This window comes from Myotis myotis, unplaced genomic scaffold, assembly GCF_014108235.1.
Source record: "Myotis myotis isolate mMyoMyo1 unplaced genomic scaffold, mMyoMyo1.p scaffold_m19_p_18, whole genome shotgun sequence".
NCBI classification, from domain to species: domain Eukaryota; kingdom Metazoa; phylum Chordata; class Mammalia; order Chiroptera; family Vespertilionidae; genus Myotis; species Myotis myotis.
In genome coordinates, this window is record NW_023416322.1 from 36,131,985 (window position 1) to 36,150,746 (window position 18,762).

Here is an 18,762-nt window from a genome sequence, read left to right on the forward strand (position 1 = left end):
GACCACCTCGCCCCGGGACGACTGTGTGCAGAGCTTCAGTCGCTTCAGTCGTCAGAATTCTGATATTTACAGTCTAGTGAGAAGCTGGTATCATTGTTCATCCCAGTCTTAGTCCTACTGCACAAGGTGGGTGGGAGGGAGGGAGGGAAGTAGGCAGGGACTGAGCCTCAAGCCCAACCCATCGCCTGAGGGTCAGAATTCAGCACTGTCCACCCCTCTCCGCTGGTACTGACACCCCTCCTCTCCAGGCCCCCCACACTCTGCATCCCAGCCATCCCAGCTGAGCCCAGCAGTCACTGAGGCTGGAATTCTCTTACTATGAGCTACCCAAGTCGCCTGGCTCTCAGTCCCTGAAGCCTGTGTGTCTACCTGGGAACCCTGGGCAGAGGTTCCACCCAGCCCAGCAGGACCTTTGAAGGGCTGACCAGCCTGGACCCCACCCAGACCCTCTCTTAGCGCCCGAGAGGTACAGCCTAAGGATTCTGGAAGAGATGGGTCAGAGTGGGCAGCAGGGCTGCCAGCTCAGTGCCGCAGCTGTAACTGGGCTCGGTGACTCTGGGCTGTCATGGGGCCCGAGGGCAGAGTGGAGATCCAGTGCCCCCACATCCAGGTGTGTCAGCAATCCGGATCATTTCAGGGAGGAGAGCAGTGACCTTGGTAAAAAAAATTCCTGCTGTAGAATCTCCCAAGAGAAATGTTGCTGCTGTCCAGCCAGGTGTTTGAAGGTTCCTCTTCCAGAGATGAAAGCAACATGGGCCCTAGCCGGCTTGGCTCAGTGGATAGAGCGTCGACCTGAGGGCTGAATGGTCCCAGGTTCAATTCCCGTAAAGGACACATGCCTGGCTGTGGGCTCAATCCCCAGTAGATGTGCAGGAGGCAGCTGATCAATGATTCTCTCCCATCATTGATGTTTCTCTCTCTCCCTTACTCTCTGAAAAAAAAAAAAAAAAGCAACATGGAAGGCCGATGGCAATCCCACATCCAGGCCAAGTGAAAAGGTCAGTAGTCAGAGTTGGAGGCCCAAGCTGTGAGACCTTGGGCAAGTCACTTCACCTCTCTGGGACTGTTTCCTCACCTGCTCAAACAAGCAAAAACTCGAGGTGTTTGGGTGGCGGTGATTTGAAGGTCCGGTCCATCCCTAGCCCAACAACGAACAGCCCAAACCGGGCCCCACGTCTGCAGAAGCTCCGCTGGAAAGTTTGGCTTCATCTCTGCGTCCCTTCTGCAAGTCAAGCCAGTCCCAGGCAAAGGCTGTGCAGCCAGTCTGCAGAGGGACACATGTCTTCCTTCAACACGTTAGCAGTTCACTGGGGATTTGGACCCATGTGAGGGAGAGAAGGGTGGTCAATGTGACCTCTTGTCTTTGTGCCCGGTGACCGGGGAGTGGCTGCAGAGCTGTGGGAGTCTCAGCCCCACACCCCCAACATGCCCACAGCCTATGGCCCAGAAGCCACAGTCTGGTACCACATGCTTATGATCTAAAGCGTCTTTTGTCAATTCTCCGACTTGACTGGACGCTCCTTGAGGGCAGGTATTGTATCGTGACCTTCTGCTGTATCCCCCAGGAGAGCCCAGCACAACACTAGGTCTGTGGCTGGAGGTCTGTCCATATCCGCTGAGCAGCTCAACTGAAACACCCCTGGGAAAGGGGATGCTGCCTTTGACCTGGGGCCTGTGTCCAGGTAAGCGAACCTCCAGACTTGCCGGCTGATAACTGGATACCACGCTTCCGTCCACGGCTCAGTCAAGCTGTTCTGCCGAGGCCATGACCCCAAGAACTACCGTGTCACCTAGAGAGCAAGTGAGGGTAGAAGGTTAGGGAAGGGAACGGACACTCCCAGGATCATGCAGGTCATGCGGGTCATTGCTGCCGCCCCTTCCCAGCCTGGGAAAGCGTGGCAGGGTGGCCCGTGCAAACATAAGTCAGGCTCCTCTCACCACACAGGGTGCTTCCGATTAGTTACCGAAATTGCAGGCACAGAGATCTGCAGCCCTACAAACCCAACCTTAGGAAGTGACAGGCTGGGCCTGGTGGCTTCGTTGGTTGGAGCATTGTCCCACACACCAAAAAAGGTTGAGAGGTCAATTCCCAGTCAGGGCACAGACCCAGCTGGTGGGTTCCATCCCCAGGGAAGATGTGGATGGGAGGCAACCGATCGAGGCTTCTTTCTCACATCGATGTTTTTTTTCTCTCTCTCTTCCTTCTTCTCTCTCTAAAATCAATTAAAAAAAACATATCCTTGGGTGAGGATTTAAAAAAAGATAAAGTGACAATGTTACCAGCTCTGTGGGGAGGCCTCCCTCTCTTCTGGTCTTGAATATTCTCAGAATGGCTGTCTCCTTGCCTGCCTGCAGATAGGAAGCTCTTCTTTTTTTTTTTAATATATTTTATTGATTTTTTACAGAGAGGAAGGGAGAGAGATAGAGAGTTAGAAATATCGATGAGAGAGAAACATCGATCAGCTGCCTCCTGCACATCTCCCACTGGGGATGTGCCCGCAACCCAGGTACATGCCCTTGACCGGAATCGAACCTGGGACCTCTCAGTCCGCAGGCCGACGCTCTATCCACTGAGCCAAAGCGGTTTCGGCAGGAAGCTCTTCTTTATATGGAGGCTGTAGCTCCCCCTGTTCTGTGCTCTGAAAATGTTGCTCATTCGGAACCCTGAAGGTAGCCTTCCCTCCTGTGTGTGTGTTTGTTTGTTTGTTTGTTTGCTGTGTGTGGAAGTGACCAGGGAAGGCAGAAGCAGAGTTCTGGCTTGCCCCATGGTACCATCATTTGTACAAATGGCGATGACAGAGCTACGGACTGGTTAACCGTGACCCACATGGACTTGCTCACGAGTCTGATAACATCTTCATTACCGCTTGCTCTGTGAACCATGAATTCTCCCGGGTCACAGCCCCGAAAGGCAATTAGGCTAGCAGTGGTTCTCAACCTTCTGGCCCTTTAAATACAATTCCTCATGTTGTGACCCCAACCATAAAATTATTTTCGTTGCTACTTCATAACTGTCATGTTGCTACTGTGATGAATCGTCATGTAAATATCTGATATGCAGATGGTCTTAGGCGACCCCTGTGAAAGGGTCGTTCGACCGCCAAAGGGGTCGCGACCCACAGGTTGAGAACCGCTGGGCTAGAGGAAGGCAGGTGTGAGCCATGGGGAGCTGGGAATCCTGGGAGTGTGCGGCGGGGTCTGCGGCAGGGGTGGCCGGGCAGAGTGGCTACAGCAACGTCCCCTCAGAATTATCTAGATAACTGCCTCAACTCTCTGCTTTGTTCCTGCGGACCTGCCGTTTTCCAGGTGGCAAACTCGCTCCAGGCAGAGGAGGCAACCAAGGCAGATGACGCATCAGGAAGTTTGCTCAGAAGGACAGGGGCCCTGGCTCCAGACCCCAGAGTCAAGACAGACCTACTTGGGGGACTGTCTGGGGCTGTGCCCACATGGTTTGCAGGTCCCTCCTTAGGACACCGACATCTCCCAGGGCTCCTGCGCCCCCTTTTCCGTCCCAGGTGGAAGGGGAGCAGGAGGGGGTGAAGCATCCACGGGTGGGTACCTTGGTGGTTTTGACCTTGTGTCCCCGGCTACAGCTCCACCCCGACAGGTCCGGCAGCACCTTGCACTCCTCCCCGGGCAGGCAGGGCTCCATCTGGCACCACCACCTCTGCAGGACGATGGAGGCTGTGGGAGCAGAGCAATGGGGGCAGCGCTAAGCTCTCTGGAAGTACAGCGTGTGGTGAGGGCGGGGGAGGGTCTGTGTGGGATGACGTGCCCACCTGCACACACCCCTGGCTTGAGCCCTGCAGTTTCCTGTCTTTCCCCTACTCGGGCTGCCCAGAAAGGCCCGGGCACACAACCGTGTCAACCTCAACCCACTGACCCCAGCATCTCACCAAAGACAGTGTGGGGAGAAGGCAGGGGGCGCGTGTCGAAGAAAAACCCTCAGGCTGAGCCACCAGACCATTAGCAGAGAGGCTCAGTCCCAACACGCCCCTTGGTGTATGTGAGCAAGTGTGCGAGCCGTTCAGAGGGGTCCACACAGCAGGCGTGCACAAGCAGGTGGGCATGTTTATAGTGCTGCCACTGGAGTGTGAGAAAATGAGCATGGGTGGGGCCTGGGGAAGGGAATAGGCCAGGAGTGAAGGGCTGTGCAGACGGGGGACTCCCACGTGCCCATGTGAGAGGGGGCAGAGGTCCATGTGGAGGAGGCCTGGGAAGGAGGCCAGGAATGCAGGAGTGAGCGTGAGGCGACGAGTCTAACAGGAGGTGAGAGGATCCATGTGAGGGGGCGCGTCTGTGTGTGCCAGGCAGTGGGTGCCAGGCAGTGGGTGCCAGCCGGAGGGAGGTTTCTCATCTATGAAATGGGATGGTCACGTCTGCCCACCCCCGGAGGTTGCCCCATCATCTGAGAGCTGACATGGAAACCCTGAGATGAGTAGGAAATTGTATCCCCAGCAGATGGCGAGGCCGAAAAGACAGACCTTCTTATCTCTCCCATCAGGCCCTCCCGCCAGTCCGGCCTCCCACTCACCGTCCACGCAGGAGGGCTTTGCCCGCGTGGTGCCAGCCACCTGGCCGGAGGAGCAGGAGCACTTGACGGTCTGGGAGCGCTCCTCGATGCGGTTCCGGTTGCAGCAGCGGTGAGAGGCCGTCACCTCGCAGGTGCCCTGCTTCACGGGGACTGGAGGGACCAGCAGAGGATCAGGGGGCCAGCTCAGGCCTGTGACCCTGCTCTCCCCACCCACACCTGGGCACTCCTCCACCCCCTCCTCCCAGCTCAGGGGAGGGGGAAATGGAGGAAACCTCCCTGCTGCCTCCGTGCTCCTGTCCTTCCTGCTTCCCTAGTGAGGCCACACTCATCCCACTCATGGCCTTGGGCAGAAGATGAAGTCCCACGCCAACCCACACCTCCCGGCTTCCTGCAGGAGGGCAAGGGCCTGGGGCTTACAATGCGTGGGAAGGATCATCTGCTTACACAGGCTTTACCATCCCAGAAGGAAAACCACAGAATTAGGCCAGGAGGCTAGACTTAAGCCCCCACCGGGGGGCCTCTCTCCCTGCAGAACACCTTCTGGCCTGAAGGGGAAGGTGAGAATGGCGCTGCCTACGTTTTCCGGGCAGGACAGCAGAAGGGGGGGGGGAGGGGCGGTTTCTTGGGTGAAGAACAGAGGAGGAGCCATAACCCCTAGAATCTGTGGGCTTTACTCAGCCTCAGAGGAGATCTGCCTGCTGTAGAACGGGGTGGGGTGGTGTCCAGCTCTCCAGTATCCTGGGAAACCTCTCCCCAGTCCCACCACCTCCCCCAAACCTGTGGGAGTTGGAGGCTGCAAGGAAGCCGAGGCCAGGAGGGTCCACAGCCAGACCAGGCAGAGTGCAAGCAGCCAGCCGCCCGTGCTCCAGTTCCGCGCGGCCCCCTCACGCATCCTGCAGAGAGAAGCGCACACCTTGCTCCGACTCCAGGCACAAGCAACCCCAGCCCCAGCGCCTCTCACATGTGCACTAGGAGGTGGGTAGGGTGCACACCTCGTCCCCAGGCATCGCCCAGCCTGGCACAAACTCACTGTAGAAAGTAGGGAGTGCTTTCCTAGCGGAAAAGGGAGCAGCAAGGGAGACTGTCCTGCTGGAACACTTTGTGGGGGTGACAGTTAGGAGGGGTCTTGAAGGGTGAACCAGACAGGGTCCCAGGGAGGGCTGTGACATGGGAGGAACAATAATGCTGACTCCCAGTTTTGGAGCACTTGACCCAGGCACGTCCCAAACAGGGTCTTGAATCCTCCACAGCTGTCCTACAAAGTCGAATTACTTGTACCTATTTTACAGATGAGCAAACTGATACTCAAGAAGCCCAGATACACACTAAACAGTCATCAATCAAGGACTGGCTAAATGGTTCGGGGAGCATTGTACAAATGCAGTCCCGTCCAGGCAGCTGTGAGAAAGAATGGGTAAACACTTTATGTGCCAGGCAGGCAAAGATCTCTAACGATAATCCACCATTAAGCGGGGGCGGGGGAGCAAAGTGCAGGACGGTGTGTACAAAATGTGTAAAAGGGAGGGAGTATATGTGTGGTTCAAATAGGCATAAGCTAGCTCTGAAAACGTTCAAAACAACCTGATAACATTGGTTGTCACCAAGAAGGGGAACTAGTTGGCTGGGAGATAGAAAGGTAGAGAGAGACTTATTTTTGTCCCTGTCCCTGTTACATGTTGGGTTTTGAACCTAGCAATTCAACTTAAACAAATTTAAATTTAAAAAGGAAGAAATGAAACGGAGGTTAATAGAAGTCAAATGACCTGCCCAAGGCCAGGCAGCGTGTGGGTGGCACAGCCGGGGAGCCCAGAAGCCTGCCCCATTCCCACTGCACCCCCTTGCTTCTGCTCCCCTCCCCTTTCCTTCTCCTCCTCCATCCTCAATGGTTCGGGCCTCCCAAATCCACCCCAGAAGATGGGCTAGAAATGGAGAGAATCCCAGGGAAGCAGAAGCACAGAGCCGGGAACAACAGAGGCCAAACCCAATGCCAGGACCTGGCTGCTCCCTTGGTAGGGTGCTGGGTCTCCCTACACCCCATCCCCCACCTTCAATGACCTCCTAACTCACCTTTATTGGGCACTTTCAGCTTCTGTCTGTTCATCCACTGGCCTCAGGCTCACTCTACCTGGACGAGTAGGAAAGATGCTTCAGGGGCTGCAAGGGACCGAGGGAGCCACTGGCCCTTTCTGAGGGTGAAAGGGGGTGGGCTGAGCACTGAAGCAGACCCAAGATGCCAGTCTCCCCTGTGCCCTGGGAATTTGCAGGGGCCCTTGCAGGCTGTGGGAACATGTAGGGTGCTGAGCCTCAGAAGAGTAGCTGAAGGAGTTTCTCTGTCCAGGGGGGAAGCTGGGCTGATGGTAGGAGGCGTCTAAGAACCAATGCTGTCACCTGTCTGGCCTTGGGAGGGAGCAGAATCCAATAGGATGCTGCTCAAAGGGGCACATGGGACAGACCCCAAGGTCCCGACTCCTCTTTGCTTCCACCTCCGACCCCCTCACACCTGCTTCCTGGACTCACCGGAGATGGCTCAGCTCTGACACCCTCACTCCCATTCCCGTTCCAGGGGGCGAGACGGGGTCCTCCAGCTCTCTGAGCCTCAGAGGCTCCAGCCCCAACAGCTTCTCCGTTTCTTCCTAAGACCTCGCCTCCCCCAGCCTCCAAAGGGAGGTGGACAGAGGCAGGCAGGAGGATGCGGCCGGGAAGAACGCACACCTCTGTGTCCTGGGTCCCCAGAGTGAGAGCCCAGAGAAGACCCATGGGGCAGAGGGCGCGGTGGTGCTGAGACCCTGGGGAACGGGTGCTCTGTGGGCAGAGGGCGCCCCACCTTCTAGAGGGACCTCTCCTCTGAGGGCGCACCTCCTATCCCGGCCCCATCAAGAACCTTCCCTTTCATCATTACAAATGCAGCTTCCTCTTCTCCCAGGGAGTCCGCATCCCATTTCTCTCTGAGCTGCCACACTCGCCAACCCAACTGTCCTCTCTCTCCCATGAACCCCAAGACCCAAAAGACGTGTGCGTGTTTGTGTGTGTGTGTGGGGGGGGGGGGATGGCATTTAGGCTGGGTGTCCCAGCATTCTGTTCTCTCCTTCAGAGAGAGCTGGAGAAAGCCGCTTCTGGGATTTGCTCTCGGGCTTCCACACTCCTGCCTCAGTTTCCCAACCCGCCCCCCGCCCCCGCTCCCCAGCCAGGCTATGGCGAGGCAGAGTTAGCGGCCAGCGTGCCAGCAGGGGGTTGACGATGGGAACCACAGACCTTTAACCTTCCCCTACCTCCCCCTCCTCCCGGTCCCCGCGCCCACTCAGTCCGCCAAATTCCGAGCCCCGTCCCTGGGACCCGCCTACCTGTCCCACGGCGGTGCCAGCGGCCGGCTCGGGTGCTGTCTGGTCCGGAGCCCTGTGACCCTCACCAAGTGGCTGCGTCCCCAAGGCGGCCGGGCTCCGACCCAACTGGCAGCACCGCCATGTCGGCCCCTCTCTGCGCACTGGGGGAGCTCGGCCCGCTCGGCCAGCTCGGGGGAGCTCAGCCAGGGTCCCTCCGAGGTTCCGGCCCGCAGGCCCGGGAGCGTGCAGTCGCCGCGCCGCGTCCTCCGCGCCGGGGGCCGCCGCCTCCTCCGGGGCAGCGCGGATCGCCGCGCACAGCGCCGGGTCCGGCGGGCGGCGGGCGCAGCGGCCCCTGGCGGCCCTGGCAGGACGAGGGACGAGAGGATCTCCCATTTCAGTGGTTGGATCAGGGTGAGCAACCCTCTGCAGGCTGGGGTCACTCAGAGCGGTTCCTCCAAAATCCCAGGGATTGCGGCTTCCCGGGGTGGGGGCGCGGAGTGTGATTGCGCAGACCCTCGGGGCTTTAGAGCCCTGAAGATTCTGTGACTGTATTGTCTAATACTGTGGCCACTAACTGTTATGTAGTTTTAAAATGTAAATAGAAATCAGCGCAGCTGGTGTGGCTCAGTGATTGAGCCTCCACGTATGAACCGGTTGGATTCCGGGTCAGAGCACCTGCCCAGGTTGCAGGCTCAATCTCCAGTAAGGGGGTGTGCAGGAGGCAGCCAATCTATGATTCTCATCATTGATGTTTCTCTCTCTCCCTTCCTCTCTGAAGTCAATAAAACTCTATTTAAATAGAAATAGAAATCAAATAAAATTTAAAAATTGAGATTCTCATGGGCAGTCACCACATTTCGAGTGCTCAATAGCCACTTGTAGCTAGGGACTCCTGTATTGGGCACAAAAGGTAGAGAACATTCTCACCATTGCACAGAATGAGGGATGTGAACGCCAACTCGGGAACCAAACTCTTGAGACCCAGTTTCTTCATCATAAAAATTGCGACATCATTGCAATGTTCTAATCTCTGCAGGGTAAGATTTTGGAGGTAGACAAATGGGAGAAGCTGGGAGTCTGTGATTTTTGTCTCTTAGGAGAAGGGACAACCCTCTTAGGTTAGGAGGGCTTTGGGGTCAGGGAAATGGAGAGGGGAAAGGCAAGGGGGAAAAGCTCAATTTTGAACTCCGAGCCACTGCATGTAGCCTGGGTAAAGGGGCCTTAAGGATGCCCAGCCCCTGCCCTAGCTGAGGCCTGACACTGAGTCTCATTTCTTAGCTGAAGAGAATATCTCACGAGTCTGCTTCTTCACCCCTCCACCCCCCCCCCCCCCCCCCCACACACACACACACACTCTCCTTTTCCTTCTCACTCTCTGCTGCCTCAGGGAGGAGTAGAGGTGATGGCCTTCTCACCAGGTTCTGGGGCAGTCTGAGGAGGACGAGGCTGATGATGCCAAGACCAGGAAGTGAGAGATTCAGGGAGTAGAGAGCTGAGGACTTGGCTATGGTCAGCAGGCTGTTCTGGAGCCCAGGAGAGCTGTTGACATCCCTGCTGACCATCTGGTGCTGGAACTAGGGCTCCCTGGGCCCTGGCTCTGTGGCCCACTTGCAGCCACACCCTGCTGGGTGCTGCAAAGCACAGGGATTGGGGAGCTGGGTGACACAGAGAAGTGGTAAGCAAACTGCCCCAGAAACACTGAATAATAAAAATAGCCAGGCTGTTATATTTTTTTCTTCAGCCTTTGGCTTGCTGCTTATGCCGTTGATCTGAGCGTTGGTTCCACTTTTTCCTCAAACAGGAAGGAAATGCCCAATAGCGGTAGCATGTTCTTTATCCACATCGCTGCCTGCGCCACTCTCTGTGCCTAAAGACTGATTTTTTTCTTCTTCTTCTTCTTCTTCTTCTTCTTCTTCTTCTTCTTCTTCTTCTTGTGACTTCTTTTTCTTTGGCTCTCTCTGGACTGAGTGCAGGCATGATTACAGAAAGTCTAAAAACCTGAATGACCAATGATGAGATTTTTATTTGAAAGCTACTCTTCTGGGGGGCACAGTTTAGCCCCTGAACAGAGAGGATTGTGGTCAGGAAGCACACTTCCCACAAAGCCTGGAGGTGGAGTCCCAACTGTGACCTGGGTGCTAGTGGCCCCTGAGGGCTACCCCTGACTTGCAGTGGGGCCACAAGGGCCTTGTCTCCATTTGGACCATGGGCGGGGTGGTATGTGTCCCTGGAGGCCTAGTGATCAACTGCCGGATACCACTGTCCCGCTTCCCAGGCAGGAAGGTTAGCCTGGCCTCTGTCTCCCCCTGATGGCAGGTACAGAACTTGTTCAACATCCCCGGACCGCTCTCAGCCACTGCCTTAAGAGGAGGAACACCTCCCCTCTTCCCGATAACCATTCACCTCCCTCTATTTTTTTTTAATATATATTTTATTGATTTTTTTTTGATTTTTTTTTTTACAGAGAGGAAGGGAGAGGGATAGAGAGCCAGAAACATCGATGAGAGAGAAACATCGATCAGCGGCCTCCTGCATACTCCCTACTGGGGATATGCCCGAAACCCAGGTACATGCCCTTGACTGGAATAGAACCTGGGACCCTTGAGTCCGCAGGCTGATGCTCCATCCACTGAGCCAAACCGGTTAGGGCTCACCTCCCTCTTGACCCTTGCTTGCTGATCCCCGCAAACCAGCTTGGTTCTTAAGACAGAATCGTTTGGGCGTCCCGGGGCTGACACGAGTGTGAATCTTTCATTGGCTGTGTGACCTCTTGGGGCAAGTCATGTAAAAATGACAGGAGCGTCATCAGTAAAATTAAAAAATAAAATAAAACCCATTTTGAAGGGTTGGTGTGTGGTATCAATGGCCTAGTATATGGAAAGTACTTTTAGAGGACTGCTAAGTAGTGAGTCCTCAATATGGTAATTATTGTTGCCATCATTACTGCCGCGGCCAGGGGTCCCTGAAAAAGGCAGCGGAGTGGGAGTGGCCACCACGCGCCCAGATCCAGGTGGTCCTCGCGGAGCCCGGGAACTTGCAGCTCCTCGGTGCAGGACGGAGGGCTCCAGCCTCCGTGCTCACCACCCCCGCAGCACACCCCGCACCCGCTCGCTCGCCCTCACGCCCGCAGCCCCGATCAGAGGCGCTGTCACACCAAGGGCTTCACACCCCGTGGTCCCCGGAGCGGCTGGCTGCGCTCCGAGTTCACCAGCCCCGCCCGCCACACTCCGGGCAGGCCGGCCCGCGGCGCCGCGGGCTAGGAGACACCCCGCTGCCGTCACAATGGGGGGGTTCCGGCCGGGGTCGGCTCCAGAGCGCGGCTGAGACCGGGCGGCCTCTCCCAGTCCCCTCCTCGCCACTGCGGCCGGGTCCTTCCCCAAAGCCACGGAGGCGGGGCGCAGGCGGAACCCGGAGGGCAGCGCGGGGAGCGGGTGAGGCGGTTCCGGGAACGAGCGCCGCCCCCGCGAGCCCCATGGGGCGGGGCCACGGCCGAGGGCGGGGCCGGGCGGCAGCATGCTAAGCCGGGTGCGCTCCGCCGTGGCGCACCTGGTGAGCTCGGGGGGCGCCCCGCCCCCGGGCCCCAAGTCTCCGGACCAGCCCGAAGCGACCTCGCTGCTGCCCGCCGCCCCTGCAGAAGCGCCCAGGAGCCCCCCGGCGAAGGCGGGGAGCGGGAGCGCGGCGCCCCCAAAGACAGCGGAGGCTCGAGCGAGCTTCTCCCGACCGACCTTTCTGCAGCTGAGCCCGGGGGGGCTGCGTCGCGCCGACGACCACGCCGGCCGGGCTGTGCAAAGTCCCCCGGACACCGGCCGTCGCCTGCCCTGGAGCACGGGCTACGCCGAGTGAGCGTCCCTGGGGGCACCCTAATTAGGATGGGAGTCCCACCCCACCCCCTCCTCACCTCGGCATCCCGGGAGCTGGGGTGCGCCCCTCCCCACCCCGCCACGCCACGCTCGGTGCCAGCAGCCCCCTTTCCCCAGACCCCTCGCTGTCCCCCGGGCTGCGGGCCGCACCTCTCCCAGCCCTTTCTCCAGCCGGTGCAGCCTTCCTCGGGACCTCCCGGGTGGTTGGCTACCCTCTCCGCGCCGCCTCCGGTACCTGGTTCCCTGCTGGAGCCCGGAGGTGGAGGACCCCACGAAGGATGAATTGGCCCGTCCTCAGTCCGGCCCAGACTTTAATGACTAAGGGAGGACAGGTTTCAAGTAGCGGAAGCCTCTTTTAACAGATGGCGGCTGCGAAGACCCGCTCCCGGACTCCCCGACCCCCGCGCCCCAGTTCCCTGTCCCTCTTCTCGTTCCCCTCCCCCTCCACACCCAGAAATAGCCCGCGACACCTGGCGGCCGTGGCTTCCCCTGGGGCAGGCGCGGGGGGCCGCCGGGGGAAGCGGAGAGTCCCCTTTGAACGCCCCTCCGAGGGTGGATCGCGCTGGCCTGGCGAGGAGGGGGCCCCCGGTGGGAGCGGCCCGCTGGCTCCCGGGGGATGTGTCCATTTCATGCTTGTGCTGGAGCACTGAGGGCGATGAGGGTGCTGATCTCGCCCAGGGAGTGGCAGGTGGGCCCGTGGCCGCCCCGCCAGCTCCTTAGCTTCCTATTTTGGAAGAGTTGATGGTTAGGGGACTCCGGCGAAGGCCAGGTGGGCTTCCACCCCGGCCCTATTTCAATTCCTCTTTCCGGATCTGGGCTGCAGCACTTCCTCCTCGCCAGAGCAGCCGAAACTTTCACTGGTGGTTTTAGGATACGGGAGGGTGTGCCCATGAGGGTGGGCTGCTGTGGACCAGGCACTAGCAGAATTGATTGGGTTTCAGGTGGGAGGTAGGGTCTTGACAGGCAGGGAAGTAAAACCTCATGCTCCCAACAGGCGCCTCCCACCCCCCAGCACCCTTAGGAATGCCCACTTAGCCAGGGATGGGGACCTGAGGCAGACAGGTGCTGCTGCTGGCCTTTCTGTGAGGTGGTGGGGCCCGACACCCAGACAGAATTCCCTGTGCCTCGCCCTGCCTCCCTTCTCCTCCTCACTCTGGCCTGGATCCCAGGTGGCCTTGACCTTTCTCAGCTTGGCCAGCAGGCCAGAGAGAGTGTGTATGTCTAAGGTGGGGGTTATTCCAGGACCCAGTCTGTTGTCCAGCCTGATGTGGTCACTCTGGCCTGGCAGGGTCATCAACGCTGGCAAGAGCCGGCACAATGAGGACCAGGCTTGCTGTGAGGTGGTGTATGTGGAAGGTCGGAGGAGTGTGTCAGGGGCACCTAGGGAGCCTAGCCCAAGCCAGGTAAGCCCCCAACCCCCCCACCCCTCCACTTCCTAGCCTCTGGAGGGAGACAGGGTGACACCTCTGCCCAGAGATTCTAGGCATCTGCTTTTAAACCGGAAACATGCCAAGACCTACCTCTTACCTCCCTAGCTTTCTGTCTTCTGGCCCAGAGTCTTTATCTGGCATAGATTCTACCACGTCAGTATGAATGTAGTTTTCCACTTAAAATGTAGATGCAGGCGCACTTATGGGTGATTTAATTAATCACCAATGCTTATTTTTGCATTGGTAATTAATTAACACATCCATAAATACGTGAGCATCCTCTGAGTTTGGCTTTTTTGATGCTTGACTTTCTGATACAATCTAGGCCCTTGGTCAATGGGTGAGTAAATCTAATTTTCCTTTATTACCAAGCTCCGACCTCCTCTCTAATGTGTGCGTGGATGCCCAGAGCAGGGGCTTGCTCATCTCCCTGCATAAAACACACCCACCCATCACTCATCTCTACTTTTCCTCCAGCAGGGACTCTGCTTCTACTACTGGGGTCTGTTTGATGGGCATGCAGGGGGCGGAGCTGCTGAAATGGCCTCCAGGCTCCTGCATCGCCACATTCGGGAGCAGCTAAAGGACCTCGTGGAGATACTCCAGGACCCCTCGCCACCTCCCCTCTGCCTCTCATCCACCCCGGGGACCCCGGGTTCCTCGGATCCCTCTCACTTGGTGGGTCCTCAGTCCTGCTGGCCTTCACAGAAGGAAGTGACCCACGAGAGCCTGGTAGTGGGGGCCATTGAGAATGCCTTCCAGCTCATGGTGAGTGGGTGGCCAGGGCCAAGGGTCTGCTAGGCAGATAGATACTCTGGTCAATTCTGTGTGGGAGTCAGGTGGCCTGAGGGGGGTGACCCTGAGAACCTACAGTACCTTTGCAAGCCTGATCCTTGGGTCAGAGGGGAAGGAGGAGGGGGCATTACACCCATGTCTTCCCTCCTCTCCTCCAGGGCAGCTTGGCTGGGCTGGTTTCCTTTGGATGGAGGGGGTGGCTGCATGCCTGGAAGCTCTTCTTCATCCTCCCCCTTTGACTCTTCCTCACATGACAGGATGAGCAGTTGGCCCAGGAGCGGCATGGCCACCATGTGGAGGGGGGCTGCTGTGCTCTGGTTGTGGTCTACTTGCTGGGCAAGGTGTACGTGGCCAATGCAGGTGACAGCAGGTATGGGGGCCACACTCTTTGGGGTGGGGGAACAGAAGAGAGTGAGGTGGCGGGTGTTAAAAATCAAAGACTGGAGGAGATCAGGAGGGATCACAGACAGAAGGAAGGGCCTGAAAGAGCCACTGTGGGGAAGAAAGATAAGGGTGTGAATGCTAAATCCTAAGGGTCACTATAGGGAAGGCCTGGTCTTTCTGGAATTCTCCACAAGGGGGCCGAAGAGAGCCGAGCCCCAACCTTTCCTTTCTCTGGGCAGAGCCATCATTGTCCGGAATGGTGAAATCATTCCAATGTCTCGGGAATTCACCCCGGAAACGGAGCGCCAGCGTCTTCAGCTGCTGGTAAGTGTGAACTGAGCTCCTGACTCCCATTCTTTGTTGAGTCTTGGGCCTGTTTGTACCCGACATCCTGAGGACTCCCCCTCCCCCACCACACAGACAGCCCCTTACAGAGGAGTGCAGAGCCGAGCTGGTGGCTGGTGGAGGACTAGCAGGAAGGAGCGTGGGCTGATCCGTGCTCCCACAGTGGCCCCAGCTGAGGAAGGAAGTGGAGGCAGGGGTGGGGAGGGCCCTGAGAGGCAATATGGTTTAGAGCTTTAAGTCCTGGCCTTGGAGCTGGGATTGAGTCCTGGTTCCAGTGCTTTGCTAATTGAGTGACTTTGGACAATCCCCTTGACTTGTATCAGTAGTTCCTGCCTTAAGGGTTGCAGTGAGCAGTAAATGAGTTCATACCTGCTCATATCAGACAGTGTGTGGCTCTAGTAAACTCCACTTAAGGGTCTGCCGTAATTAAGATCATGTAGACACCAGGCCTTGCAGTAAGCCTAAAACCTCTGGCCCTCTGCTCTGTCTGGCCACTCCCGACCCCAGGGCTTCCTGAAACCAGAGCTGCTGGGTGGTGAATTCACCCACCTCGAGTTCCCCCGCAGAGTTCAGTCCAAGGAGCTGGGCCAGAGGATGCTGTACCGGGACCAGAACATGACCGGCTGGTAACACTTCCCTCAGAGCTGGGCCAGTTCCCATGGCAACGCAATCAGTCCCTGGCCAATAGCATGGTGGAAGCTGGAGGCTGGGCCAGGCTGGGAGCTGGGGGGATGTGGCCCTTCTTAGGGGTTTGTGTGAGGAGCGTGGCTCCTAGGGGAGAGGGGCTTTGATGCCTGGGTGATGCCTCCTCTACTCCCCCCTCCCCAGGGCCTACAAAAAGATCGAGCTGGAGGATCTCAGGTTTCCTCTGGTCTGTGGGGAGGGCAAAAAGGTAAACTCCACGGTAGAGGTGGGAGAGGGCTGGAAAACCCACCACGAGTTGTCTAGGGCGGTGGAGGTTCTCTCTGAGGGCAGGGGTGGGAGGGGCCCCATTTCAGAGTCTGGGAGACGGTTTTGGCAGCACCCCTGCCTCCTTTTACTCAGGCTCGAGTGATGGCCACCATTGGGGTGACCCGGGGCTTAGGCGACCACAACCTCAAGGTCTGCAGTTCCAGCCTGCCCATCAAGCCCTTCCTTTCCTGCTTCCCAGAGGTGAGTCGTAGGGGCGCCTCCTTCACCTCACCTTCCCTCTTCTGGGGCTCCGGCTGGCTTTCGCCCCAGTTCCCTTTACCCCCAGGCTCCCTCCCCACCCTCTTCCCCACCAGGTACGAGTGTATGACCTGACACAGTATGAGCACTGCCCCGACGATGTGCTCGTGCTGGGGACGGATGGTCTGTGGGATGTCACCAGTGACTGTGAGGTAGCTGCCACTGTGGACAGGGTGCTGTCGACCTATGAACCCAATGACCCCAGCAGGTAGGGGCTGCCTGGGCAGTGAGGGGTGACAGTGGGGAAGGAAGGGGCAAAGGGAAGCAATGAGGGCCTGTGTATCTGTCTTCCCATGGACATGTTGGTACATGACTGTGCACGTGTGCTCCTGGCAGGTACACAGCTCTGGCCCAAGCTCTGGTCCTAGGGGCCCGGGGCACCCCCCGGGACCGTGGCTGGCGTCTCCCCAACAACAAGCTGGGTTCCGGGGATGACATCTCTGTCTTCATCATCCCCCTGGGGGGGCCAGGCAGTTACTCCTGAGGGGTTCAGCCCCTGACCGTCCCACCACCATCCCAGCCTCTCCATGCTTAATCCTCTCCCAACCCGAATTCTGAACTTGTCCCTCCCCCTGACCTTCTTTAGTGGCAATTTAACTGAAGAAGGGGTGTCCATTAGATCCAAAATTACAGTTACTGGCAAATAAACCAGATGGATAAATATGTGTCTTTATTTCTTTGAATAGAGATCGAAAGGTAACAGAAAGTTCCTTGGGGTGGTAGAAAGTATACCAGAACAGTCCTGGTGTACAAATATTTCCTCTTTGCCCACTTATTTCTACCCCTACTGACACTAAAATGTAGTGTTCCCAGTTTCTGTCTTCTGCCCTTTGCTCTTCCCACTCCATGCACTCTCATCCTTTCTGTGGCCTCATCCATCTGCTGGTGTCATCCAAGTCAGTATTTCCAGCCCAGACCTCTCCTGAGCTTTAGACCCTCATGTCTCCGTCATCTAGGGAACATCGAGGCATCCCTCAAGCACTGCCACTCAACATGCCTCAGACTGAACTCACCACTTTCTCCACAAACACGTGCCTTCTGGTACGTCATCTCAACAGCTCCAGTTGGAAGTTGGTCTTGGAATTGGTCACCATGGCTCCCGTCTCTTCCTCATCAAGCTAACCACTATTTTTGATTATCTATTTTAAAAACATTTCATATTTCTCCACTTGTTTCTACCCCTGATGTCACTACCTTAGTTCTTTACTGCATTAGCTTCCTAACGCGTCTCCTATCTCTGCCTCCAGGCCACTCTCCTGTTTCCCCTAAGATCCCCGGGACGTAACAGACAGAGTGTCCTTTCTGCAGAGTGAATCTGAGTTGGCGGTTCCCTTGAGAGAACATCTCAGTGGCTCCTTCCTGCTATTTAGAAGAACACTCAGTTCTTGAGTGTGGTGGCATACAAGGACCTTCATGATCTGGCCACTGTTTCCTCCTCTAGCCTCACCTCTCCCCACCACCACCCTCTTGGGGTTTCCTTTCCGTGACTATGGGCCTGTGGTCGCTCTAACCATTTAAAATCTACACATCACCTTGAACACTTCACCTGTCCTTCAGGGCTGGGTGTCCCACAGCCCCTGCATGCCCGACTACAGTGACTGCCTCCTTGGATTGCTGTCCGTATTAGGAGTTGGTCTGAAGCAGCAGCTAAGAGCCAGAGTTCTAGGGCCCTGCTGTTTCGGTTCTGGCGCCAGACCAGCACTAGCTCAGTAACCTCAGTTGCTTCTCAGTAAAATGGAGATAACAGTACTACCTCATAAGGCTGTTCATGTCTATAGAGCCAGGCCCATGCAGTAAGGGTTCAATAACTGTTAGTTATCTTTAAGTTGTCTGTATTCTGAACTTAGACTGTAAGTTCTTTTTTTAAAAAAAAAATATTTTTATTGATTTCAGAGAGGAATGGAGAAGGAGAGAGAGAGAGAGCTAGAAACATCAATGATGAGAGAGCATTATTGATTGGCTGCCCCCTGCATGCCCTATATCAGGGATGGAGCCTGCAACCCAGGCATGTGCCCTAACCGGGAATCAAACCATGATCTCCTGGTTCACAGGTCCACGTTCAACCACTAAGCCGTGCAGGCCGGGCTAGCCTGTAAGTTCTCTGAAGGCAGCGATTGATCTAAACTGAGCACATATCTCTAAGGCCACACTCAAGGCCTGTGGACCAAAGTGCTCGGACCTCGGCTTCTTTATTTATTAAGTGTGGGGTGCACTTCAGATCTTAAAAGTCTCTGTGGCTTCTAACATTCATTCATTCTCTCAGCCAGTATCTGGTGAAACCTATGGTGCCCCACAGGGTGGGAAGGGACAGGTTGGAGGAGCATGGGGCCAGCATGGAGAAAGCACCTGATTTGGAGCCGAACAGACCCAATGTCTGAATTCTTGCTGAATCACACAGAAATAGCAAAAACCGAGGCAAGCCGCTCGGCTTCTCGGAGCCTGGGTTTCTTACAGGCAAAAGGGCGTGTGTGTACTTAACCCGAAGATCTATAAGGTGCGTAGTAGGAGGGCGGAGCTATGGAGTGTACCCAGCACAAGCTAATGAAATGCCCTCACCCTCCATCCGCCTCCTCAGCCACCTGACAGGGTAGGACACACACTGTGCAGTAAATAAATACCCAAAGCTTTCCTGTGTCCCTGGCGGCACAGAGATCATACTCTCCGGGTGGGATCTGAACTCCCAGCGGGGGAGCCGGGTTTCCTGGAGCGCCTTTGGTGGGTGCGGAGGTCGAAATTGGACTCATGCAAAGTCCAGGCGAGGGGGAAGGACGGAACTCGTGAAGAGGACCGGTGGCCCGGGTCACAAAGATTCTGCAAAGTTCTCAAGGCTGGGGGTGGGGTGGGGGGACCCTGAGCTGTACAGACTCCGCCAAGCGCCTAGGAGC

The 18,762-nt window shown here is 56.9% G+C and overlaps 2 protein-coding genes across 7 annotated transcripts; one reads left to right on the top strand and one right to left on the bottom strand.

Annotated features, from left to right (window-relative positions):
• Positions 1-858: 858 nt before the first annotated feature.
• Positions 859-8,199, bottom strand: TAFA3 (TAFA chemokine like family member 3). Its single transcript, XM_036344681.1, has 6 exons — positions 7,876-8,199; positions 6,602-6,659; positions 5,312-5,427; positions 4,535-4,684; positions 3,560-3,684; positions 859-1,790 (listed from the first exon to the last, which is right to left on the bottom strand). Exons 3-6 carry the CDS (start codon positions 5,424-5,426, stop codon positions 1,779-1,781), a joined length of 402 nt encoding a protein of 133 aa, XP_036200574.1. The 5' UTR covers position 5,427; positions 6,602-6,659; positions 7,876-8,199; the 3' UTR covers positions 859-1,778.
• Positions 8,200-11,325: 3,126 nt separating this feature from the next.
• Positions 11,326-17,320, top strand: PPM1J (protein phosphatase, Mg2+/Mn2+ dependent 1J). Of its 6 annotated transcripts, none has more exons than XM_036343018.1 (10): positions 11,326-11,693; positions 13,003-13,117; positions 13,625-13,912; positions 14,197-14,309; positions 14,563-14,647; positions 15,176-15,294; positions 15,497-15,560; positions 15,713-15,820; positions 15,934-16,085; positions 16,834-17,301. In XM_036343018.1, the coding sequence occupies exons 1-10, from the start codon at positions 11,368-11,370 to the stop codon at positions 16,997-16,999; spliced, it is 1,536 nt and encodes a 511-aa protein (XP_036198911.1). In that variant the 5' UTR covers positions 11,326-11,367; the 3' UTR covers positions 17,000-17,301. The 6 variants fall into 6 exon arrangements, with proteins under 6 accessions (XP_036198911.1, XP_036198915.1, XP_036198910.1 ...); XM_036343017.1 differs by having other exon boundaries at positions 11,327-11,693; positions 13,622-13,912; positions 16,834-17,026; XM_036343019.1 differs by lacking the exon at positions 16,834-17,301 and adding an exon at positions 16,214-16,538 and having other exon boundaries at positions 11,328-11,693; positions 13,622-13,912.
• The last annotated feature ends 1,442 nt before the right edge of the window (positions 17,321-18,762 follow it).